The sequence below is a fragment of the Protopterus annectens genome, chromosome 4.part1 (assembly GCF_019279795.1).
Source record: "Protopterus annectens isolate FY-2018-M chromosome 4.part1, PAN1.0, whole genome shotgun sequence".
NCBI classification, from domain to species: Eukaryota; Metazoa; Chordata; order Ceratodontiformes; family Protopteridae; genus Protopterus; species Protopterus annectens.
This window is the reverse complement of record NC_056734.1, coordinates 305592265-305619107: the sequence shown is the minus strand read 5'-3', so window position 1 is coordinate 305619107 and position 26843 is coordinate 305592265. Positions and strand designations below refer to the sequence as shown.

General features: G+C 39.5%; 1 protein-coding gene across 1 annotated transcript in view; it reads right to left on the bottom strand.

Annotated features, from left to right (window-relative positions):
* LOC122800838 (neurogenic locus Notch protein-like) overlaps positions 1 to 26843 on the bottom strand; it is a gene marked incomplete in the record, with an annotated part of 809298 nt that overhangs the window by 336562 nt on the left and 445893 nt on the right. Inside the window, 1 exon segment of the mRNA XM_044070145.1 lies at positions 20643 to 20747. Within this exon segment, the coding sequence (XP_043926080.1) occupies positions 20643 to 20747 (105 nt within the window).

Below are 26843 nucleotides of genomic sequence, written 5' to 3'. Positions count from 1 at the left end.
GAATGAACATCTAGACTTGTTGAAGCCTGGTAAGTACTTCTATGAAGCCTAATAAGGAGTTCTATGAAAAAAAAGGAGTTCACCTCAATGTTTAATCTTCATTTTTCACTGAGATACTCAGTTATGTTATTCTTTAGGCTTCATATGTTATTCTTTAGGCTTCAGCTCGGGCATGTAAGACAATCTTATCCTTTGTTAGATATGGTTAATTCATATTAAATATCAGTGGTATATATTATTTGAATTGCTTTAGGGCATTCTGTTGCAGCGTTAAAGTTATTTCTTCCCTGTTTGAAAGAAGACGCCCATTGAGGGTGTATCATGTCGAGGTATTCTTGGGGATGGTTACATCGTGCTTCATCCTCCTTGTATCCTTTGTTTTGGTTCATCAGTCTCTTCTGGAGGCATCTTGGTGTTGAGTGCATGTTTATTTCTTAGATAACCTCATTCTGGGATTTTGGTAGTGGCAGAAGATTACAAGCCCCTTGGTTGACGTGGTAATGGCAATGATTTGAACGGCCATGGTGTATACTACTTGGACACCAGTTAGGAGGGTCCAGCATGGGGAAGGTTATACCTACCAGCTCCATATACAAGAATGTGGTAATGAATTTGATGTCTCTCAAGGCTGAAGTATGACAGATGAAGTTATTAAGTTATTGGAACTGCTGATTATCTCAAATTAATAAACTTTGTCATAATGGCTACAATGTGTGGTATTTGACTCAGGATGGGGGACAAGAACAGCTTGCATGCAAGCATCTTATTGTCTGGCAAGCTGAGCCACAGGGACAGGGTTTTCTTTGAGTTATTTAAGCTCCTCCAATGACAAAGTTCTTTCTTCAAGTGGCCAGCTCAGCTGAGCACCCTCCCTCCCTCCCTCCCCCTCTTTCACAACTTGATTGTGAGCTCTGAGAGTACTTATGTTTTGGCCTCACCCCCCCCCCCCTTGTCTCTTCCTTTTGGCTGATTGTCCACTTCTGGAGCTGGCTTGGGAGGAAAAGTATGCTTGTAGTTTGGACTGTCTTATTTTGGACTTTTGGTAGGGTCAGAAAGTTATATACCCCTAAGTTGAACTGGCAATTACAACGATCCAATTAGGCATTGTGTAAGCCATTTGGATGGGGTCAGCATAGGTAAGAATACACTGACCATCTCCATATACAAGAATTTGGTAACAAATTTGATGCCTCTCAAAGCTGAAATATGGCATATGGCAATATTAAGTTATTCTAATTGATAGCTATCTCAAAATAATGAACTAGTCACAATGGCTATAATGTGTGGTTACTGAATTGTGACATAGGAAAAGGTTAATACTGAATTGTCAAGTCACAAAATTCTTCTGGGAAAAGCAACTGCAGAAAACTTAGCTGCAGAAATGTTTTTCAAAGGAACCTTAGAAAATGGTGGAGGGAATCCTTAGTTCTAATGGAAAAGTGACTGCATTAAATGCAATGGTTCATCCCCTGAATGGGGTGGGGTCTTTTTTCCACACAGAAAACACATATCAAACAGGATCTTTAGAATGCCATTTATTGTTTACTTCTTGAAAATGGCTTTTGTAGTCCTGTTCTTCCATCTGCACCCTATAGCCTAGGGTGTCCTAATGCCATAAGATGCATGTAAGCATTCATTGTTGGAAAATTCAAACTGATATCCTATTCACTAACTGATAAATAGTTTATAGTTTCATGCCATCATTAATACAACTGCTTTTCCTAGACCCTTATCCATTTTTTTCTTTAGATCTTTAGCTGTTGCACACTATAACTTATTACTAATGTATTTTGCTCTTTATGCTATTACAACAATTCCCAGCTACAAATTTGCTGTTTTTGCAGTTTAATATGTATATAGACCACAATTACATTCCTGGCTAAGAATAACACTTTCATGTGCAAGCTCATATTACTATATAGGTGTAGTGGGCCTCACTCTGTCAGGCAGATGTTCTTTTCCCAGACAAAGGAGAAAGTTGATGACTTTATTACCCTTTTCCTACATTTTAGCCAGTCTAGCAAATAGTGTAATTTGCTAAGGAGGTGCTGCAAAAGTATGATTTCTGACCCAACATTTAGTTCCAATAACTTCTAGGCCTAATGTTTTAAAGCTGAGATAAAATATGTTGTGACATCATCTTGATTACTCAGAATGGTGATATGGGACAGCAGAACCCCAATGGTTTTATATTTAAACTCCTGTTTGGTAGCATTTTACCATGTAACTGCAGCAGATGACATTAGAAAAAAATTACAAGCTTATCATCATATGCAGACAGTGAACAGAGCATCCTGAAACTGTGTCCTAAATATCTTCCCAAGCTTCATCTAGTTACCACTGAGACATGGTTAAATGAAATGTGAGGCAGCCTTCAGAAAAGCAGAAACAGTTTCACACTTAACAAGGGCCTTGGAGATCTTTGAAAGCCATGATATGACATAACTGAGAAGGTAATGCTGACTGTGAAGCTGCAGCAGTGAAGTGAGTCTGACTGAAGGGCTACATTCCTCACAACCACAGTATTCCTTTCATCTAAGTGTTTATACAGTACACAGATGAATGTACCAAACAAATCCCATGGTGACTGCCTAGATGATGCTTACTACATGATATACACTAGCCCAGTTATGAATGAAAGGGTAGAGCTGCTGTAACTAGCAAGATTATTGACAGACATGGGAGCGGCACAAAAAAAGACAAAGAGTTTTAAAAGCTAACTTCCAGGAGAATAAAACCTTCCCCAATTTCCTGAGATGTATCATTTGTTGATTCATTGTCATGAGATATGGAATACTGAATGACCTGTAAGAATTACCCATTTTAGTACCACAGAGGATACCATGTAACTACACTCATAGTTGTAGTGGCATCATTTATTGCACAGACTCAGTGAAACTGGCACCTAAGGAAACCAACAACAGAAATAAGGAAGTCAGCAATGTTATTAAAGTCAACTGTCTACGGGGTGCTATCTGCTACCAATTCAGACATCATTTTGAATGTTGCATTGTGAGATATAACTCCTTACTCCACCTGTAACTTATACAATATAACCTGACAGTGAAATAAAACAGAAAAAAAGCTGCAAAAGCTATGTACAAGTTGTAATGACATGAGGTATTGCCAGCTATGCCAGAAGAAGTATGGTAGTCGATATGTAAAATATGCCAGCACAGCTAGCTGGAATGTTTTAAACAAATATATTTCATTTGTATATCAAACTGATTTGTACATGTGCTGTACTTAAAATGTATTTGTAAAGTTGCTTGTGTTAAAAAATATACTAACAGTGGATCCTGACTCTATTGTAACTGGTTAAATGTATATCTTTTAAAAGAGGATATTGAAAGAGAAGAGAAGAGGTTAATCTCAATCTACCAGACTTTGAAAAATATTCTGAAAGTAAATTACTGGGCCTAGGCCATAAAGATGTAATCTCACAATTTTGAATGAAGCCAGAGACACAATGTCTGTAAGAAGTATGGTTGTTAATCTCTGCAGCAAGAGCAGAAGTGTTAAAATTGTTTTACAGATTCCAGATGCTGCAGTAAACTTTAGCAAAGCTTGAGATATGCATTGTAACACATATGTGCTAAATCCTGGCAGCCTCTAGCCAAGGGAGTAGCATGGGAACCAGATGTCAGATGACCAGATGTATGAGATATCATTATGTAATCTATCACTGACATGATATTTTAATACCAAGTGAGACTGAAGTCTCAGAGAACTCTATTTTTGGAACCTGACAAAGAAGGACTCCTCACCAACTTTATCTTGCCTTGCCCTAGTAAGTGAACCAGGGAATAGTAATTCTTTAGATCATTGCAAAAATATAGTGAGATTAGTTAAGTACTATTTTTCTGTATCTGTGTGGATCTATTTGTCTGTGTTACTTTAATATTTCCTTTGAATGACACTCTGGTGTTCATTGTAAATAGATATTTAGTATTTTCATCTTATTTTATTATTTAGCATTAAACATGTTTAAACTTTTCATTGTGACTGGTCCTTTAGAGAACATTTTAAATTTTAAGAGGACTTACATCTATTTGGTGACACTATGTCCACCCCTGAAAGCCTTACTGCATTGGCCAAAACTATCATTGGTATTAATATTAATTTCAGTCAGTATAATTGGGTACCTTTGTAAGAGCCTTAGAGTAACTGACTTTGGAGTGCCCAACACAATACGTCTGAAATTCTCCAGGTGCAACTAACACCGGGTAAGACTGCAATCCAAATTGTAGCTAGCTACAGTTCCCCCAACATATGCCAAGATTCTCACTACACCTTTCTAAACATACTGGAAAATATTAAGATAGCACCAAACACCCTAATACTGGGTGATTTTAACTACCCTGCCATTAACTGGGAAAACTACTCATGTACCAACACCTTTGCCCAACGGTTCTTGGAATTAATAAATTCCAATGCCCTGGATCAACTAATCCATAGTCCCACCAGGGGCTCCAGTATCCTAGACCTGGTCATTACCAACATGGGAAATCGATGCTCCACACCTATGGTCACCCCCTTGTTAGTCAGGTCTGACCATAAGCTAATCACCCTTAACATCCACATCCCACCCCACCCCCCCACTAAGGAAACCTCCATAAAAAACTTCTCCAAAGCCAACTTCATGCTACTCAAGTCAGAAGTGACAAACTTCATGACACCCATGCAGATGAGAACTGAAAGTTCAACTGCTGAATCCTACACTAAGGCACTGTACGAGCACATCCACTCATGCAGGAATCATGCCATCCCAAATAGAACCAAGATGCTCTCATCCAAAAAAAGGAAGCCAGTCTGGTGGTCCCCTGCCATAAACAAACTTTACAAAAAAGTAAGAAACTGTTGCAGAAAAGAAGAAAATCCCAGGATGCAAAAAACTCTCTTACCAGCCTCAATAAGAAACTGAGATCCCTCATAAAATCCTCCAAAGCTAGTTATGAAAATAAAATTGCCAAAGATTCCAAAGACAACCACAAGGCATTCTATAACTATGTCAAGAATCTAAATGGCAATGCTCAGATGTGCTCTGAGCTAAAGCAGAATGGCATTAAATATACTGATCACAAGGATATTGCCAATATCCTGGCAGATCGATTCAGTGCCAACTCCTCCCCCCCCCCTTCACCCCCTAAATGGCCCATCTCAATACCGGAAGATTGCCAAATTCCTGTAATAATGGCCACACAGGTAAAAATGCACTTTCCAAAGCTAAGAATACAGCATCCATGGGACCAGATGACATCCCGGGCTGTGTACTACATGAACTACAATATGAACTGGCACCTCACCTAAGTGTCATGTTTAATCATAGCCTCAACTCAGGTTTCATGCCCACTGAGTGGCACAGAGCTACAGTTATCCCATGCCACAAGGGGGGATCCACCTTGGATCCCGGAAACTACCGTCCCATCAGTCTGATGAGCCTTATCTGCAAGGCAATGGAGCGTATTATCATGGAACTTATAAACAAAGACATCGGCAACCTTCAAACACTGGAGCCCACCCAGTTTGGGTTCGTGAAGGGCCAATCTTGTCTTCTGAACCTGATTGACTTCCTCGAATCAGTCTCCAGAGCCATGGACAAGGGTAAGGTGGTCCACATAGCCTATTTAGACCTTGCCAAGGCCTTTGACACCATCCCCCACTCTAGAATCATAGATAAACTTACTAAGCAGGGCATTAATCCCTACATCACCCAATGGGTTGCTAACTGGCTTACTGATAGAACCCACACTGTAAAAGTAGCCGATTCCAAATCCCGCTCCAGACAAGTGACAAGTGGAGTACCTCAGGGTTCGGTCCTGGGACCGCTCTTGTTTGGCATCTACTTCTCTGAAGTACAGGCCAACACTAAGGGACTCTGGCTAACAAAGTTCGCAGATGACTGCAAACTGGGAGCCATTACTGAATCCCCAAATGATGTGGATACTCTACAAAAGGGCCTTACAGAAACAGATGCTTGGTGCCAGAGCCATGGGCTCAAGCTCAACGCCAAGATATTTATAGTTATCCCTTTTGGGAAAAAACATGTACCCATGAATTACCATATAGATGGCAGTACACTAAACACAGAAAGTGTGATAAGAGACTTAGGGACACAGGTGGATAGTGGTCTCACCTTTGATAACCACATTGCCACAACAGTCAGGAAATCCTTCTATGTGGCACACCTCATCACTAAGGGATTTTCATCCAGAAAAAAGGAGATCATTGTCCCACTGTACTCATCCCTCATTAGACCCATTATAGAATACAGCGCCCTGTTTGTTATGTAACTCTCAAGACATCTGCAACAACTGGAAAGGCCGCAGAAATACCTCACTAAAAGAATCACAGGCCTAAAGCAGATGTCCTACGCTGACCGCCTTAAAAAGCTCCAGCTATACTCTGTCGCATATCGTCTACTCAGAGGCGATCTCTGCTTAACATACAAGGCCATGTCAAACCCAGAACTGTTGGACATGCTACACTTAAAGAAATCCCAATCCCTCAGAGCCACATGCTCCAGGGATCTAAACCGTGTCATCACAATAAACAAAACATGCTGGAGGGATAGGTTCCTGACCCAGAGACTCCCCAGACTCTGGAATAGATTGCCCATACATTTCAAGCAGAGTGCCTCTTTGGCCCTCTTCAAAAGGAACCTTGACGATTGGATGGGAGAAAGGAAATTCACCCCGGGATCACGTCAGTTGCCCTGCTAGACAGGGGTCCAAGGAAGTAAATAGTGTGGGAAGAAATAGCCAGGGAATTGTTATGGCTAGGCTTGTATAGGCCCTAGGGCTGATAGCCTAGTACCAACCTATGAACCTATGAACCTATGGTGGCAGTGTAACTACCTTATAGACTGGGCAGAAGGGGACATAGCTAGCAAATCTGTGCCAGTCTTTCCCAGGTGAGTGTGTGTGCATGTGTGCTTCTGTGTGTGTGTGTGTGTGTGTGTGTGTGTGTGTGTGTGTGTGTGTGTGTGTGTGTGTGTGTGTGTGTGTGTGTGTGTGTCAAAAATAATCTCAAAGAGTGTGTGTATCAGCTGCTTGAAGATGCCACATGAAGCACTAGTTTCACAGAGAGAGCAAGTGGTGGAGAACTTGGCTTGTACACTCGGCTGAGGACTGAGCTCTATAGTTGTGCTAGTGGGAAGCCTTATTGGGATCTGGATAGAGAGGGAAAACCAGCACCTGGACTGAGTGTGTTCCCTGTGTGCTCTTAAGGGAAAGTGTGCTTGATGCAGAAAGCTGCATCTGGAAATACTAGGAGTATCCATTTTTGATCCAAGTCAACACCCCTCTCTAGTGTCAGTGGTGAGGATTCAGGCTTTTAGATTACTGGCCCAGAATGGGGACATCTCACAAGTGAAGTTCTCCAAGAGGCTAATGGTAGAAGCCCTATCAGCTGGAGGATTTGACATCAAGTGTGATATAAATGGTAATAAGGAGGACAGATACATCTAATTAAGAGCATACCCTTCTAACAATCATTCTACCATATACCCCCCCATCCCAGCCACCCAGTCAGACCATCTTAAACCCAAACATCATCAGCAACATTGTATGAATGACACTCCCTTCTCACCCATATGGCAAATCCCACATGTCCAAGAAAAAGAACTGAGCAAGAGACAACTGAGATGCTGAGTGTAAGAAATTCTCGCTTCTCCACTCCCTGACATGAGAGCTGCCAAGCTCACAATAGTGAGAGGAAGGAAGAAAGAATGTAGAGTATGAGTGGTTTCCAAATCCTAGAGCATTATTTTATTTTTTATTTCTTTGATATTTGTTTACTGGGAATGTCCATCTGGGATAATATCCCATTTTCAATGGAAGCTCAGGGAGGAAAACTCTGTATTGACATAATATGGTTACAGTTAAATAAAACTATTACAAAGCATAATACAGAAGAATAGCATATTAACTAAGTAAAGATTTAGCTTAATTTCATGCAGTGTGGATATATTCTAGTGCAAATATTTGTGCAGCTATAACAACTTGAAAAAGAACAGTCAACAGATAAAGTATTCACAGGTCTCTGCTCATACAGATGCCATAAATCAGACTGAGTGCACTTTTTGGAAAAGAGAGGACTAGATAATATAGTGCAAGTAAAATATATTTGTTCTTCATCTAAGAAAAGAAATAGATTTTACTAATTCCTTTTCTCTGAACATAGTCAAAGTATGCTGGTGGTAGAAGGAGGGAGAGACTAGTTCAACCTGGGGTAATGCAAGAGCAGAATCAAACCTTGTTTAGGTAGTCTTTTAGTATTAGTTTGAAGTTTGAAAGGTTATAGGTAGACCAGAAGACGGATATAATTCCAGTTTTTAGGGACAGAGTATGAGTAGACATTTGGGCACAGGATTTGGTTGGTTTCTGTATACTGAAAATATGTTGTTCATTAGATTGAAGTAGTCTACTTGGGTGAATTTAGCTGTAAACCATGATTGCCATTGCTACCACTCATTTAGGTTCATAGGTTCATACTAGGCTATCTGCTCTAGGGCATTTATAAGCCTAGCCAGAATGTGTTTGGCTTTCACCACCCATTTTAAATTTATTTTGCTATGCCCTTTTTCGAGGTTAGTATACTATGCCTCTGTCTAACAGTGACACAGAAGTGATACCCGGGGTAAACCTACGATAGGTTCATATTAACTAGAAAATGCTCATGCACTTCACTTGTGTAATGATTGACTGAAAGTCAGTGGAAAATGTCTCTTACAAAGGATCTGTACACCAGATATGCACCACCCTCTGAAAGGATGTCACAAGAAAGCATAAAATGCCTCCTTGTAAACAGTATCAGTGCATCTAGTTGATAGGGGTGCCACCTGTCTCAATTCCTGCACATAAGTTGTGATTTGGGCAGTTTTGTCCTATTGTGGTGGGAGGGCATAAAAATGGTAAATGTGTTGATACTTTTTCCAAGAATTACAAGAAATACATTTTCTATTTTTTCTCTATCACAGACATTTTTAATATTACATTTACGTCATTTAAATGTAAAGCAGCATAGACAACAAACATTTAAATCTTAAAGCTTAGCATTTCAATACTGGGATGCTGCTTGTGTAAACTGGTCAAAAGAGGTGCAACTGACTTTGAACTGAACTAATTGCTCTGTTTTGCTATGAAAGGCATGGTTACAATGGAAGCAGCTGAGAATCAGTGTGAGTTTTCCTACTCTCTGCAATAAAGACAGTGAAAAACAGCTTCACACTTCTCTTCTTTTACAGCAGCTGCAGGGCTCCTGACATCAGCAGGACTAATTGCCCATGTACGATTGATAGCAGTACCTGACATAGAGAAATTCCTCTGCAAATTATGTGAGAAGTTAAACTTAATAAAAAGTGGATGGTCTTTACTTTCCTTTGATCTCAAGGCAAGGAAATGAAAGTTTTATAAAGTACAAGCAGGTTTCTGGTACCTACATATTACTGAAACCATACTGTAAGGAGAAAAATAATCTAAGAGTTGAATTAAACTGTAGGATAAGGTGGAGTTTTCCTTTAAGTCTAAAATTATCTTAGTTAGGAACCTCTGCGGCTTCTTTAGTTGTTTGATATGGCAAGTGAAGTAAGCCCGAAAGGGGGCATTAGACTCCTTAAATAGTATAGTAAGTGCTGAGTATAAGATAATGATGATATCTTTAAATATGGATGACATACCCTTGACTATTATCTGTGCTAAGTAGAATGATGGTCTGACTATGCTTGAAACATGAAAATCAAAGGAGTGGGAACAGTGAGCCGAGATACCGAGACTACATTTTATTTTAGTTTAGCACTAGAGTATTGTCTGTATTATGCATTTGTGGTAGGGGTTGTTTGACAAATTAAATGATAATATAATTTTTTACATTTAATTTTAACACATTGTTAGAACACTGGGTATTGACCAAGGCAAGTTTTTTGTAGTCATTTTCCCCTAAAGGCCACAAGCATTGAGAAGGGGATCTCAACAGAAAGAACCAGTGTGCAGTCCTCTGCAAAATTAGTTAAACAGAGGTCCTGGTTCTCAGTTTTGAGATCAGAGTTCTGCAAGCCTGCAGTGATTACCTTCATACTTTCAGAAAAGGCACTTGTCACATGAAATATGTGGGTTCAGTCTTTTAGTCAATTTGTTATCCAACCTAACACATAATGAGGTATATTTAAGGCATTTAATATGGTGACCAAAGCTCTTGCTACGGAATAATATACTGTGTGAACAGCATGACTACTATCAAGAGCCAGAATGACCCTTCTGAAGAAGTTAACCAAGCAATAATACCCATCAGGGTGGGCATTACTGGGAAATAATAGACTAACCAGGGATGTTGTAATGCTTGACATCACAGGTAAAGGACCCCGTCACCCCTGGGGGGTCCATTATTTTCCCTATTATGCTTAAACTGGAGGGAATAATTGCACTTAAATAATAGGTTATCTTTTACATCATTTTATATTTGTTTTTTATTTGTATATATATATTTTTTTAATTTTTGATGTAAAATAGTTCTTTCCACAATATTTCAAAGTTACTGTAGTATACGTAATTGTTAATGGAAAAAGTATTTTACATTGAAATATAAATTATGTAAGTATTTAATGTCCTCCCTCACTCACACATGCATATTCTTACACATATATATAGAGATGCATACACACACACACACACACACACACACACACACACACACACACACACACACACACACACGTGCGCACACATGCACACACAGATAATAATAATGTGCCTAGACATTACAACAATTTCCTGACTTATTACACTTCAGATGGTTCATTGTAATCTAATGAATTTGAAAAATTCAAACAAATAATGCACTGTGGCACCCATTGCCTGCCAACTATATCTGATTTTGCCTTATATTTCTGATTTGTCCCTCATACAATATTTGATTTTCTGGTAAATCAATGAAGATTATGATCCCAGTGAGGGATGTACAAGAAGGGTGACAAGTACACACACAATAAAGTACAAGCACAAAGAGATCACAGTCAGTCTGGGGCTGGTTTCTCCCTCTCTCTCCAAATCCCCAGTAAGACTCCCCACTGGCACAGTTTTAGGGTTAAGATCGTTTCTCCCTCTCTCTCCAGATCCCCAGTAAGACTCCCCACTGGCACAGTTTTAGGGATAAGATCTCAGATGAGAGGTCAAGCCAAAACCTCCAGCACCCTCTCTGTCCAACCAGTGCTTCATGTCCCTGCCCAAGTAGCTGACATACACACACACACACACACACACACACACACACACACACACACGCACACACACACACACACACACACACACACACACACACACACACACACACACACTTTGAGATTTGATTCATATAGAAACACACAAACACTCCTGGGGAAGGCTGGCACATGTTCATTAGCTATGCCCCCTTCTGCCCAGACTATAAGGTAGTACCAGCTGCCACCAACCGCTACTTATCAGCTATTATAAGGCCCTTACAAAGGGTGACCAATTCTATTGTGTAATATTACTATTATCCAAATGGTAAATGTGACCAAAACTTTTAAGGCTATTTATGAGTGGCCTATACAGTGTCAACAAATACATGTGCAAGTGCTCTAAGAGCTTAAATATATCTAAACAAACCAGCCACAATTAAAAGGTTTAAATATATTTAATAATAAATAATAAAAGCACAATATAATACTCAGTAACTCAACACAGTGACAACAGAGTTCAGAATCACAGGAAATATTTTAAAACAACATTGCAGGACAGTCTCACATAAATATAAAAAAGTATCTAAACTAATCTTACTATATTCCTATCTATCTCTATGTGAGATACTATGATTGGAGTCTTAGTTACAAAGCAAAGCAAATATAGATGAGAAGTGTTGAAGATGGATGCTTCAGGTCCAAAGACAAGATACAAAATGCACAGACTCACTCTCTGAGATAGTTGTTAAGTTACTATCAAACATTACTCTGCTGGGTTATCTCAGATTACATAATTCTTTGTCACCTCTGCCTTCAAACAGAAACTTAAAATTTAGTACCTCTGTGTCAAGAATACTTATCTTTCAGATGTTTGCCTAGAACTAGAAGTTGTAAAACAGTTAAACACTTTTTCATTTGAAACCTGTAATTATTTCAGTTTCCCGACAGTAGAAAGAACTCCTTGCTATAGACATTCTGTCTCCTAGCTGAGATAAACACCATCGTAAAACTCTTTGCTTTTCTTGAGGGTTTGAAAGATAACTCTGTATGTTTCAGCCTTTATAATCAAAACATACATTTGCATAGGCATATAGTTTATACAAGTTTCTTCTCTTTTCCAGCAGGGTACACTGTGGTTAAATTTTTTGAAGCTCAGTACAGAACATACAGTTCAGCACACACTTCTACACCAGTAGTTTAATATACCCATAATTTATAGTTTTCCTACATTTGTAAGACAAGCATACAAATCATATTACTATTCACATATAACAGAATTATTAACAAAATGCCAGCTACTTGGCCTGGCAGCCTTCATGTCTTCTACACTCTCTCTCTCTCTCTCTCTCTCTCTCTCTCTTTCATTCTCTGTCTCTTATACACACACACACACACACACACACACACACACACACACACACACACACAAGTAAAAGCATTATTGTTCCTTTATTGTTTTCTACCTTGCCAAAATTGGTTTCTTAAGCTATGCTTTGTGAGAGGAAACAAAACAAAAATGTCCTTGTAACTTCTGCTGTTGAATTTACTTTTACTAGTTGACTGTATTTATTATTTTTTTAATTCCATGCTCACAAAAGAGTAAAACCACTCTTGGCATGAAAAATTAAATATTGCATTTATTTATTTATTATATTGCTTTCGTTTCCTGGTTTGTCCATTTGGTTTAGTCAAAAAAAACCTTTTCAGAGGTCAGGGTAGAAAAGATCTAACATATTACAAACCTTTATAAGCAAACATTCAGTAATATGCATCAGCAAACATTAAGTAATATTAATAATTACACATACTTTTACGAATTCAGTAACATTGATATGAAAGTAGTGGCAACTACTACAGTATAAAAAATACTTGTGCATTAGTAGATGTTGAGCATTGCTCATTTGAAGACGTGTATAAGTGGGTTTGTCAAATAAATGGAGGTGAGCAAAGGAAATAAGTAGGGTAGAAGATGATATTTTAGTTAAGTGGTAGGGTGCAAAGCAGGTTTGGGTACAATTATACATACAGGTGTCATAATGTTTATATTAAAATTATAGAGGAGGGGAGTGAGCAGTGTCACGGAATAATGTAAATATACCTGGGAGATGTTTTGAATATATATCTTTTGCTCTTCAGGGTCACAGGTGAGCTGGTACCCATCCCAATACTCAGGTGGATATGGAAAGAAGCAGTAATATATGTAGGTTCAGCCTATAATTCTGCCTATTTTCAAGAACTGACGATGAAGACACTGTTATTCTCACTTTTTATGATTAGAGATTTCCATTCATTCCATGCTCCTACAATGTTAGCACTATGTATTCATTAATTCCCTGTGGCATTGTGGTGAGATACACACAGATAAACCGTGACATGGAAGTCCACTTAGGCCTTTGGGTAGGCCTTATATACAAGGAACAACATTCAACAATGGAAATGAGAGAGAGAGAGAGAGAGAAAGAGAGAGATGGAGTGAGAGCACAATCTATGTCATTTCTACATGTTTTAGTCAGATTAAGTAGTTCTATACACCCAACAAAACTCCTTTCAGTGCCATTATCAAACATCTTGGCAGTCCCTGCTTCTGCAAAGTCTTCCTGATTATATACATGCAAGGATGGTGTCTTTTTTACAGTCTCTGGCTTGCAGAACACCTGTGTGCTTTGTACTTTCTTGTTGTACCATGTTCTAAAGTACTCTGTGGGTAATCTTAGTAGAAAAATTACTTAAACACACACACACACACACACACACACACACACACACACACTCTCACACACACAAACACACACACACACACACACACACACACACACACACACACACAGACACGGACCATTGGATAAACTGAAACCATGCTCATGATAACTTTTCTGCCTTATGCCCTATCAGTAGTGGCATATCTCCACTTAACCAACAACCTTGAAAAGGATAAAGGGGTTATTCAAAATGAATGTATGATCTCTCATATGAGCAACATATGCTCTGATAGCTTAATCACAAAATTGGTATAAAAAGAAAAAGATAGTGACAGTTCTACAGAAAATGTAAAATATGCACCCGTTAAACATAAGCAAAGGAATAGTTAAAGTTACTTTTGGAAAACAGTCAAATACTTACATGTGAGACATAGTTCACAAACAGTGAAACCAATTAGATTCTTCATGTGAGATGTTTGTTTGTTTGTTTGTTTGTCTTTCGGCTTTTTTCCGGTAAGGGGTCGCCACAGCGGAACTCCGGTCCGCTAATGATTGGCAGTAGATTTTTACGAAATGCCGAGGTGCCAGCTCGACACTCAACCTTCATAGGTTCATAGGTTCATAGGTTCATACTAGGCTATCTGCCCGAGGGCATTTACAAGCCTAGCCCATCGTTTTGTGGCTTACGCCACCCCTTTAGTATGGGGAACTATACCCATTATTTTGCTGTGCCTCTGTCGAGCAGTGACACTGAGGTTATCCCTGGGGTATATCTGTGATCTCCCATCCATTGGTCAAGATTTCTCTTGAACAAGGCCAGCGAGGTGCTCTGCCTCACATGTACCGGGATTTTGTTCCACAGCATAGGGAGTCTTTGGGTGATGAATCTATCCCTCCAGCACGTCCTATTAATAGCCGTGTCAAGGTTTAAGTCTCCCGCCCTTGTGGCTCTGATGGATCTAGATTTTATGAGGTGAAGCATATTCATCAAATCTGGGTTTGACATGACCTTGTATGTTAGGCAAAGGTCACCTCTGAGCAAGCGGTAAGCAACTGAATAGAGCTGGAGTTCTTTCAGTCGGGCAGCATAGGACAGATTTTTGAGACCCTTTATCCTTTTGGTGAGGAACTTTTGTGGCCTCTCCAGCTGCTGCAAGTGTCGGGTCAGATACATTCGAATGGGGCATTGTACTCAATCATTGGTCTGATGAGTGATGAGTAAAGGGAGACTATGACCTCCCTTGATCTAGATGAGAATCCCTTCATGATAAGGTGGGCAATGTAGAAGGTCTTCCTAACTACTTTAGCTACATGGGTGTCGAATGACAGACTACTATCAACCTGGGTCCCCAGGTCCCTGATAACTTCTTCTGTGCTCAGTGGATTGCCACCTATTTGGTAGCTAGGGGTAACCTTGTTTTTCCCGAAGGGTATGACTATGCATTTTTGGCATTTAACTTTAGGCCGTGGCTCTGGCACCAGTTATCCGTTTCTGTGAGACCCTTCTGAAGGATATCTGTATCAGATGTGTTTTCTACTATGGCCCAGTTTGCAGTCATCTGCAAACTTTGTCAGCCATAACCCTCCTGTGTTTGCTTGTACTTGGAAAAGTAGATGCCAAACAAGAGTGGGCCCAGGACTGAGCCCTGTGGGACACCACTTGTGACAGGCTTTGAGTCTGACATGGCGCCAGCAACTCTGACCCTGTGGGTTCTGTCACTCAGCCAGTTTGCAACCCATCTTGTGATGTATGGGTTGACATTTAAGCTGATGAGTTTTTCAATGATACCCGAGTGGGGTATTGTATCGAAGGCCTTAGCCAGATCGAGGTAGGCTGTATGGACTGCCTTTCCTCATCAATGGCTTTGGTGACTGTTTCAAAAAGTCAACCAAGTTTAAAAGGCATGATCTGCCTTTGACAAAGCCAAACTGGGTTGGATCCAAAGTCTGCAAATTCCCTATGTCTTTATTTATGAGGTCCATTATGATCCTCTCCATGGCTTTGCAGATAAGGCTTGTCAAGCTAATGGGCGGTAATTTCCAGGGTCGGTGGAGGCACCGCCTTTGTGAAGTGGTACCACAGTTGCAGTGCGCCACTCCTGGGTATGTATCCAGAGGTAAGACTTTGATTAAACAGCTGTCCTAGCTGTGGGTTTAATTCCTCATTGAGTTCATGGAGCACACAGCCGGGGACACCATCAGGTCCCATGGATGCTGTGTTTTTTGCTTTGGAGAGAGCAGTTCTCACTCGCGCGCTGGAGATCTTTGGGGCGCTGCAATCATTTGGTACAGATATCTCTCCTTTTGGGGCGGAGGGGCGGAGAAGTTCGCACTGAACCTGTCAGCCAGTATGTTGGCAATGTCTGTAGGATCAGTAATCTTCACATCATTTTGAACTAGCTCTGAGCATATCTGGGAGTTTCCTCCCAGGTTTCTAACATAGCTAAAGAAGGCCTTATGATTGTCTTTTGAGTCTTTAGCTATTTTTCTCTCGAAATTTGCTTTGGATGATTTTATGAGAGCTCTTAGTTTTTTACTTATAGTGATCAAGGGTGTCTTACCTTTTAAGGATTTTGCTCTATCTTGTAGTAGCTTCCTCCTTTTGTTGTAGAGTTTGTTTATGGCTGGGGTCCACCAGACTGGACGCTTGCCTTTGGTACAAAGAGTCTTTGTTTTGCTTGGGATTGCCTTATCCATGCAGTCCTGCAGGTGCTGGTAGAAGGCATTTGTAAGTGATTCAGCGGCTTGAGTACTGTTTTCCCCGGCTCGGGGCCTTAAAGGAGACCACACTAGTCTTTAGAAGTGTGAAGTCGGCTTTTGAGAAGTTCTTTACTGTGGTCTTTTTATTTCAGGTGGGGGTGGGATGAGGACCTCCAGCGAGATTAGTTTGTGGTCTGATCTCACCAGTGAGGGGTACACCTCCGGTGTTGAACATTGTGCTCCCATGTTCGTGATGATGAGATCAAGTATGTTATCTCCTCTTGTGGGGATGGTGACTAGTTGTTCCATGGCATTTGAGTTTATGAATTCCAGGAACTTTTGGGCTAGGGTGTTTGGGCTTGAGTAGTGTTCCCAGTCTATATTAGGGTAATTGAAGTCACCTAGTATGATGGTGTTTGGTGATACATTTATCCCTCTAGTGTTTTCAGGAAGGCCATGTGAGGTTCCTGAGTTTGTGAGGGTGGCCTGTAACATGCTACAATTTGCAGAGCAGTCTTGCCTATGGTTAATTGCACCTGGATGGTCTCCGATGCATCGCGTTGCCACCAGTCTTGAGGTGTGGGTGTCCTTGATGAATATGGATACCCCTCCTTTCTTGGTATTGTCCGGATTTTGGGGCCGGAACGCATGATATGAGGTAAAACCTGATAGCGCTGGGGTGCTCTCAGGAGCCTTGAACCAGGTTTCTGTCACAGCACAGACATCGATGTTCTCCATACTGAGAAGGGCCTCGAGTGCGTGCATTTTGAGATTTAGACTTCTGGCATTGAGCAGCATTACCCTTAGTTTTTTCCTTTTTGTGTTTTAGGGTGGTAGGTTTAGAATTTGAGCCTTGCCTAAAAAGGCACTATGGGGTGGCAAGAGCCTTTGCCAATATCCGGAATCCCAGGGTGACAGGTGCAAGCCGTCCCTCATGGGCAGCGTGGCTTGTCCAGCATGTCATCCCAGGCAGACAGACACTGGATCCCTGTTGAATGACACCAGTGTTTAAGCCAATTGTTAAAGCTGATCATCTTATCTCTGTATTGTGGCATCATTCTTGGTGAAGGTAGGATACTGCTCAAGGTCAGGGTCATACCTGCCTGGGCTACATAATCAGAGAGCTCCTCAATGTCTCTTTTCATGTAGTCCAAGGAGGTACGTCTCAGGTCGTTTACACCAGCGTGGACAATGACTGAGTCATATTTGTACCTGCTGTTGAGAGACCTGAGTGCTTGCGTTATGTGGCGGATTCTAGCGCCCGACAGGCAGCTTACTGTGACCTTCTCCTTACTCAGTCTGGTGAGCGGGACGTCAGTGTGTCTGACTATGGAGTCACCAATGACTAGTGTGTCTGGCACTGTGTTTGGCCTTAAGGGCTGTGACTGTTTGACACTCTGACTGTGAGGTCTATGTGTTGCAGGTGTTGTGTTCTGAGGTGGTGGTTGTTTGGGTGTCTGCTTTGGTGGCCTCTGCTGTTTTGGTAGATTTTTGATCAGAGCCTCCGAGTATGTCTTTGTGTGTTTATGTGTATGATTTGAGGTTGTAATGGTACTATGTGAGACTGGGTCTATAGTGTGTGTGGTAACCTTCTCCTCCTGACTGATCTTGCCAGTCCTATGTTGAGAGAGCTCAGCCTCCAGTTTGGCCGTATAGTTGCATCTCTCGCATGTATTTGTGTTTTGTGGGAGGAGGAGAGGGTTGTCTGTGTACATGAGGCAATTGTAACATTGCCTCAATATTCCCAGGTTAACCAGCTGAGCAGGAGAGGACACTAGCAACTGATCCCTCGACATGCTAGAAGGAATAGACAAAAAACTTTAAAAAAGATTCCGGAGGACGTGGGTGACCGAGAAATGGGGGGTTGCCTTTTTGGGGTACTATCTATGACAAGAGTGCCGTATCAAGGTAATAAGTACTGTAGGAGCAAGTGCTACGTTTAACAGATAGAGAATAGTCTACTTGGAGTCAAGTAGAGATGATCTTTTTAATTATAGGATAAGCTGATTAGATCAGTAGTATAGTTCGAGGAAGGTAGTTTTAAGGGAAAATTTGAAGAGTGGACTTTAGGTAGCCCGAATAGTTTAAACCTGCTTAACCGCTGCTGCCCTAGTGTGCAACGGTAGCAACTCCACGCTAAATCGGGCTAAATCACGCTAATGCACGCTAAAGCGTGCTTTATAGCAGGGGGCTGGAAAAGACAGGAAATGACCCAAAATGGCCAATAAACTACAAGTTACTGCCTTAAACCACTCCTCTGAGGACAAATGAAAGAGTTATGGAAATGACCCCTAGTGGCCAATAAAACTACAGTTTCAAGTCAGTAACCACCTCTCCGGGGGGCAGGGAAGCTGCTCAATGTTAGTCACTGCCACTGAAGAACACAGAGACCCTCCTTCAGCCCAAGCAAAAATGGCCTCACAGAAACTTTCAAACAGTTCAGGAACAGCAAGCCTGTAACTGAACTTTTTTAACTCTCAGAAAAGTGGGAAAAAAGCAAGATTTTTTTTTTGTTTTTGTTTTTTACAGAGATAGCAGAGGTTCACAAGTAATATCAAGTTATAACAGTGCAGTAAATGACCCCACACAAGAGTGCTAGGTCAAGGACAGAAAATATGCAAGTTTTAAGAAAAAACGATTTAAAATTAAGTGCAAACAGGAAATTCAGCAAACAGCTTTTGGTTGTGCTCTAAATACAGCTACTAATACAGAAATCAAGTTTAACAAGCCAGAAAATGCTCAAGCTAGGCAGCTATGCAGAAAAACTTAGCAAATAAACAGAGAAAAATACTTAAAATCTCAAAAGTGGCTCCCTTCTTCTCTCAGCATTTTTTCCTCTTGGAGGGTGCTTCACCAACAGCCAACAAGCCTGAAAAGACGCTCAAACCACGAGGCAACTAGGTTTTAAGAGAGGAAGATGAAGGAGTTATGGAAATGACCCCTAGTGGCCAATAAAACTACAGTTTCAAGTCAGTAACCACCTCTCCGGGGGGCAGGGAAGCTGCTCAATGTTAGTCACTGCCACTGAAGAACACAGAGACCCTCCTTCAGCCCAAGCAAAAATGGCCTCACAGAAACTTTCAAACAGTTCAGGAACAGCAAGCCTGTAACTGAACTTTTTTAACTCTCAGAAAAGTGGGAAAAAAGCAAGATTTTTTTTTTTGTCCATTTACACACGCATGTCTTTCGAATGCTACCCAACCGCGGGGAGGACATGCAGACTCCACACAGAAGGCACTCCCAAGCCAAGCCGAGAATTGAACGGGAGAACCTCTTGCTGTGAGGTAACAACGCTACTGCTGTACCACCGCGGCATTGTGAGATATAATTCACAAAAAAGAAGATAATGATTATCGGTCAAAAGGCATATTATAATAAAGAGGCTCAGTAAAAACTAATGCACATTACATTGTGACAGTGTAAAACATTTGTTTTTTAATACCTATGCCTAATGAAAGTGCAAATATATTGTGACAGTGTAAAGCATTTGTTTTTAATAGCTATGCCTAATGAAAGTGCAGTGCAGACAACACTGAACCACATTGAGGGGCTATGGTGAGTATTAGGGGGAGTGAAGAAAGAGACAGTGGCAAATGGTGATGGGTGAAATTGACTGTAACTTGAAAGGTCATGATAATGTGACTTAACATTGAAGAACCAATTATTTTATAATACCTGTTTAACAGCATCACAAAGGAACGTTAAAAGGAATAAAACAGTAGAGACACTAGCAAAAAAGGCAGTGGTTCTGTAATACAGAGAATGTTTCCCACCAGATTTAAGATACTACACCAGCCTTTATTGCCCATTGCCTTCCCTACATACATGCACACACACACACACACACACACACACACACACACACACACACACACACACACACACACACACACATACACACACGTATAAATAACGTACAGTTTTTCCAGTTGATTTATTTTATTAATACAGGAATTGACACTTGCATATTTTGGTCAATATCTATGTATCAGCTGATATAAGGATGTCTTAAAAAGTTACTTGTGTTAACATTAACAAGTACTTACCTGTATTACTGCACATGAAGCATCCTAAAGCATTTGTACAACTACTTCCTGAATCACAGAGTGAAACAGCAGAATCTCGTAGTGACTGACATGATGTACCACTTCCTGTGAAAAACATAGACATTAAAGGGTGTAATAAAATCATATCTGAGCCAGAGGATATAATATGTTAAGCATTTGTCATTATTGTATGAACATCATTAAATATTTATCAATTATCAGTTCAAACACAGTAACAGACTGGGACTGCAAAAAGCCCAGTAAATAAAAGCATAACATAAGGAATCACTACTACTAAATTAAATATAAAACCATTAAAAGTAACAAAGCAAGAAAAAAAATATGCAAGATGGAGTAAAATGAAAATGAAAGGCACAGTCACTGCAACTCCCAGAAAAATAAATAAATAAAGATTCGACTAAATATAAATAATGTACAACAAAATATAAAAGTATAAATAACCCAAGCAATCATTACAGAAAACTGTAAAAATGTAACAAATAAGAAATGTAAAGAATATTGCACAATCATTTATAAAATTCAGATGAAATACAGACCAGAATAATAAGAAATCCTATAAGAGGCCAACAAAATGGATAGACTGACTCTCCAATAAGAGAAATGAAATTAAAAAAAAAAATCACAAAACTAAAGTCATAAAAATCTTACAAAGAAATCCAACTAGAAAAGGAAATAATTGCATACATGTAGCATGGTTTAAAATGAACAGCCTTTAAAAGATGCACCTGAAAAAACATGGAATGTATACAATAAAGCTTTTAAAATACTTGCCTTGCTCATCCCTTCCATATAATATAGACAAAGGATGATGGAGCCAAATGGACTGCAATTAATATACCAAATAAGTAACACTTTCAAATAGAAAAAAATGTGCCTACCTATTACATGAAGCTGAACTGGCTCTGTAGAATAGAGGGATAGATCCCTAACTGCAGTCCTTGCATGCTATGTCACTTAGTTGTTTGTCCTTCAATGTAAGTGGGCAACAAAGGTGGACTAAGTAGCTTTTGGCCCACATACTTAGGAAGAAGGATTTAAGGTTTCTGCTTGCCACTTGGTGGTTCTTTGTTAAGACCAGTGAGTATTTCCCAGTTACAAAGTAGGATACCATTTGTTCAGATAATGAGGGTGTCTCACTCAGTGAGATGGTGCATTGTACACCATGGCTACATTCTATAAAGTTATAGTTTACCTAGCCCTTTATCTACAAAATCCCTGCACTCACTAGCCATGTTCATGATATGATGCTTTTCCTTCCAACTCTCACCAAGATCAGTGGGGAGGGGAATTGATCACATATATGAAGAACTGAACAGGATGAGCTGTCCCCAGAGTGAGAAGGATTAGCTATTGAAATTCTTAAGGCAAAACTGTGCTGGCTTCTCCACAAGAGGAATGAGGATGAATGGCTCTATGGTGTTTCGGTGGAGTTCATTGACAGAGAAGAATTTGAGACAAAAATGGTAAAACAAATACTGCAGAGCACAACCACCCTGTCATGTGCTCTCCAGTAACAGTAATCCTAATCAAAGCCTCCGCTTTTATTCCATGACCCTGATATACACTTCTGCACAATTTACCAAGCACCAAGTTATGACAATGATTGCTAACACATGCCACCCCAAGAACTAGTTGCATAACTAATCCCTGTAAAAATGGAACTCCTGCCAGTCTAATTCCTAAACCCAAGATGCATAACCCATATAATATGCAAAAAAAAAAAAAAATCTAAGAATCAAAACTGATGCCTGTCTACTACAAAAACTAAATATAACCACACACCCTTTCCAAGTGACTCAAGAAAACAAAAGGAAAATGCCATCCCTTCCGTAAAATATCCAATAAAGAAAAAGAAAAATCAATCAAGGAAACAGATTCCCCTCTCAAGAAGGATCTTTAGTAATCTAGCATAGAGTAAGGCTGAATCCCTGAAGAAAGCCTCATAACAAGGCATATATATACTATTACAGTTGGTATTATTCCTGAAAGGAAAAAGTACATATACGCATAACCTAGTGATATCAAAGGGGAAAAAAGCATAAATAAAATATAAAAAAAGGACAAATGGAATTTGTGGAGGTCTTCCATTAGCAGAATGAATTATTTTGCACTGTAAAGTCTGGCATGCATTTTTAGATTCATGGTTTTGACACAGTCTCTAACTTTAATAAAGGTCATTCTGGATGAAACCTGGGTCTGGGTAGCTATTGAAACAAATGGACTTGGATAGGTCAATCTTAGTGATTTCTCAGTTCACTGATCCTTTTCATCTCTCTATCTGTCTGTCTATCTATCTATCTATCTATCTATCTATCTATCTGTCTGTCTATCTATCTATCTATCTATCTATCTATCTATCTATCTATCTATCTGTCTGTCTGTCTGTCTGTCTATCTATCTATCTATCTATCTATCTGTCTATCTATCTATCTATCTATCTATCTATCTATCTATCTATCTACCCTTTTCTCTCTCTCTGATTATATATATATATATATATATATATATATATATATATATATATATATATATATATATATATATATATAGTTAAATAATGAATGGGTAGCATGTCATGCAACATAGACAGTCAATATATCAAAAAAGGAAATAAATATCCTTTTCTGATTCAGTACCCATAACGGCATTTAGCTCAAATTTGTCAGATTAGTCATAGTGTTATGTGAAGGGTTTTTTATAATTTCAGATGCATGTTAGGGTTAGGTACAAGGGCATGTGCCTATACCCCTAATCTTAATGCACATCTGAACTTAAAAAAAGTCCTTCCATAACACTACCGCTACCCAAGACAGCTCATATACTCAACTTGCAGAAACATACACACAAAGGCAACACTAAACCACATTGAGGGGCTATGGTGAGTATTAAGGGGAGTGAAGAAAGAGACAGTGGCAAATGGTGATGGGTGAAATTGACTGTAACTTGAAAGGTCATGATAATGTGACAACATTGAAGAACAAATTATTTTATAATACCTGTTTAAAAGCATCACAAAGGAACGTTAAAAGGAATAAAACAGTAGAGACACTAGCAAAAAAGGCAGTGGTTCTGTAATACAGAGAATGTTTCCCACCAGATTTAAGATACTACACCAGCCTTTATTGCCCATTGCCTTCCCTACATACATGCACACACACACACACACACACACACACACACACACACACACACACACACACACACACACACACACACACTAAAGCTATCCCCTAACCTAATCCTGCCATTAACCCTACACACTCACAATTGCACATACACACTTAATCTACCCCTAAACCCCACTCATTCACATGAACATACACAGCTACCATACATCTCATCTAGAGAAAGGGTTAGGCAAAGAGATAGAATCAGTGTTGTGCATGCTTTGTGTTGTCTGTATTTTTGTCCTTTTTTGTGTAGTGATACTGCTAGGGAAAGGGTCTTTAGTAATATAATATAATGTGTAGGGTTAGGGCAGGTTTAGGGTTACAGGTAGGGTTACTACACATGATTAGGAGAAAGTTCCAAAGTATGTTGTTTTTTAAACATTGACCAATGAACTTGTGCAGGTGTAATATATTATTTAAGGGTGTCACTGCCAGCCTTAAAACTGAATACTGTCAATTGTTGCTCTTATGTGGAGTTGGTAATATTGTGATTCTAATTATTTTAAGGCTGAGATTGCGGTGTCTTACAAATGAGTCTTTCTTTCATGGCAGAATTGCTTTTTTCAGATATTTAGTATTTTCATCAGTGGCTAGTTATTTGCAACTGTGATCTTTTTTTTTTTTTTTTTTTGCTCAAAATTAGTCCGGTGACCATTATTTAGTTTGGATCCTTTCTCTGTAGCCTTTCACTAAAAGTTGGACTTATTTAAATATGCAACATATCACTACACAAAAAAAAGGACAAAAATAAAATACTTAGATATGATGTGATCTATGCAAAGGCAGAAAAACACAGTTAATGAGAACATGTGAGTATGAGCTGCACATTAATAGAGAAATGTGCAGAACTCTACTGCAACAAGGAGGTTATCAGCACTTAAATCATTCCTGCCTTCAAATCAGTTTAAATGCAAAGAGTAATAGATTGGATATGTAAATACAATCCATGCAGCTCAAACTTTATGCATCTACTTGTATGTATGTATTTGTGGATATATGTGTGCATGTCTATATGAATGTGTGCGTATATGCATGTATGTGTGTATATATATATATGTGTGTGTGTGTGTGTGTGTGTGTGTGTGTGTGTGTGTGTGTGTGTGTGTGTATGTAAGTATGTGTGTATGTGTGTATACATTCAGGGTGTATGACTAAATGAGTGGACTATACTATATCAGATTATATCATCTGGTACCTGTGCTGCTCTCTGTTATCTGGCACCCCTCAACACTAAGCTGATGTACCAAACAAAGGGTCCATTCTCACCACATCTTCCTTTTTTCTTGAGAAGCCATGCCAGATCTTCTGTGTCCCACCCTCATGTCCACTTGAGGAGCAATAAATACATAGATAATAAAGGTTTTGTCTTACAAAATGTAGCAAATAACTTATTACAGCTTAGGCCACATACAAATCAAACACGTACTTCAGTCCTGAAAACAGAACCGGTCAGAAATTATTTTTAATTTTAGTATTCAGAAATGAATGAAAATGAATACTGGTGCTACACGCCCAGCCAACCAACCGATTTGATCTGCTGATCCTGACATCTAATACTGTGCTCCTAGGATGGCTGCCTTCTTTGTCCCACCCTAGGTGCTTCTGATACTTCTGCCATGCTGTTTTATCGTGAAGCGTGGTAAAACGGTGGTTAGTAACAGCCTGCATTTCATTGCTGGAACCTGTGTTCTGAGAGATTGCTTTTCAATCTATCTAGAAATATACAGAGCTAAGTATATTTTTTTGGTTTTAGAGTTTGTACTGTTAATTGTTGCTTGTAGTTTTTCAGATCTCTGCTGAAATTGTTTTCCCAACCTCCCCCTATTTTCTGCTGTGTCTTCAGTTGGTATAACTGTTTTTTACAGCTTGTGTGTTATCTAACTCAAGGATCACTTGTATAAAATTAGACCTGTTAATAACAGCCTGCATTTCATTGCTGGAACCTGTGTTCTGAGAGACTGCTTTTCAATCTATCTGGAAATATACAGAGCTAAGTATATTTTTTTGGTTTTAGAGTATGTAGATTTGATCTGGGACACTCACCTAGTTCCATCTCTTTACAACATTCTACCTAATAAACTCCTTCTGCACTTGCTTTTAGTCCTTTTTAATTTAATTGCATTTTTAAACGGTGTTTGGTCTTACGTCCAGTCGAACACACCCGGTCAACAAATATAAATAAATAAATAAAAAGAAATAAATAAATGTACTGTTAACTGTTGCTTATAGTTTTTCAGATCTCTGCTGAAAGTGTTTTCCCCACCTCCCCCTATTTTGTGCTGTGTCTTCAGTTGGTATAACTGATTTTTACAGCTTGTGTGTTATCTAAGTCAAGGATCATGTGCATAAAATTAGACCTGTTAGTAACAGCCTGCATTTCATTGCTGGAACCTGTGTTCTGAGAGACTGCTTTTCAATCTATCTGGAAATATACAGAGCTAAGTATATTTTTTTAGTTTTAAAGTTTGCACTGTTAATTGTTGCTTATAGTTTTTCAGACCTCTGCTGAAAGTGTTTTGTCTCACCCACCCTCCCTATTTCTGGCTCGTAGTTTAAATTTGGTGGCTTTTGCAGTTGCCCGCCCCACTGTAGATTTGATCTGGGACACTCCCCCAGTTCCATCTCTTTACAACATTCTACCTAATAAACTCCTTCTGCACTTGCTTTTAGTCCTTTTTAATTTAATTGCATTTTTAAACGGTGCTTGGTCTAATATTGCTACATACTCAAGTGTGCTAGCTTGCACTGCATGTGAATTGTTTTTACTGCTGTTTTAGCTACTTTTCTGTAAAAAAAAAAAAATTACTGTAAGCCTGTTTCCTACCTTTCCTGTAACTAGTGTAGTCCAGATACAGTTTTGCTGTATCCAGGACTGTATGTAAGCTTCTGAGCCCCGCAAGCCCTTCTGTGTTGGAGGGAAGCCTTCTAGCTTATCAGTGGGAGTGGTAAGCACTAGGTAACCTGTCTACCACATAAGGAGTGGTCCTGGCCCAAAAATTGTAGTTATTGG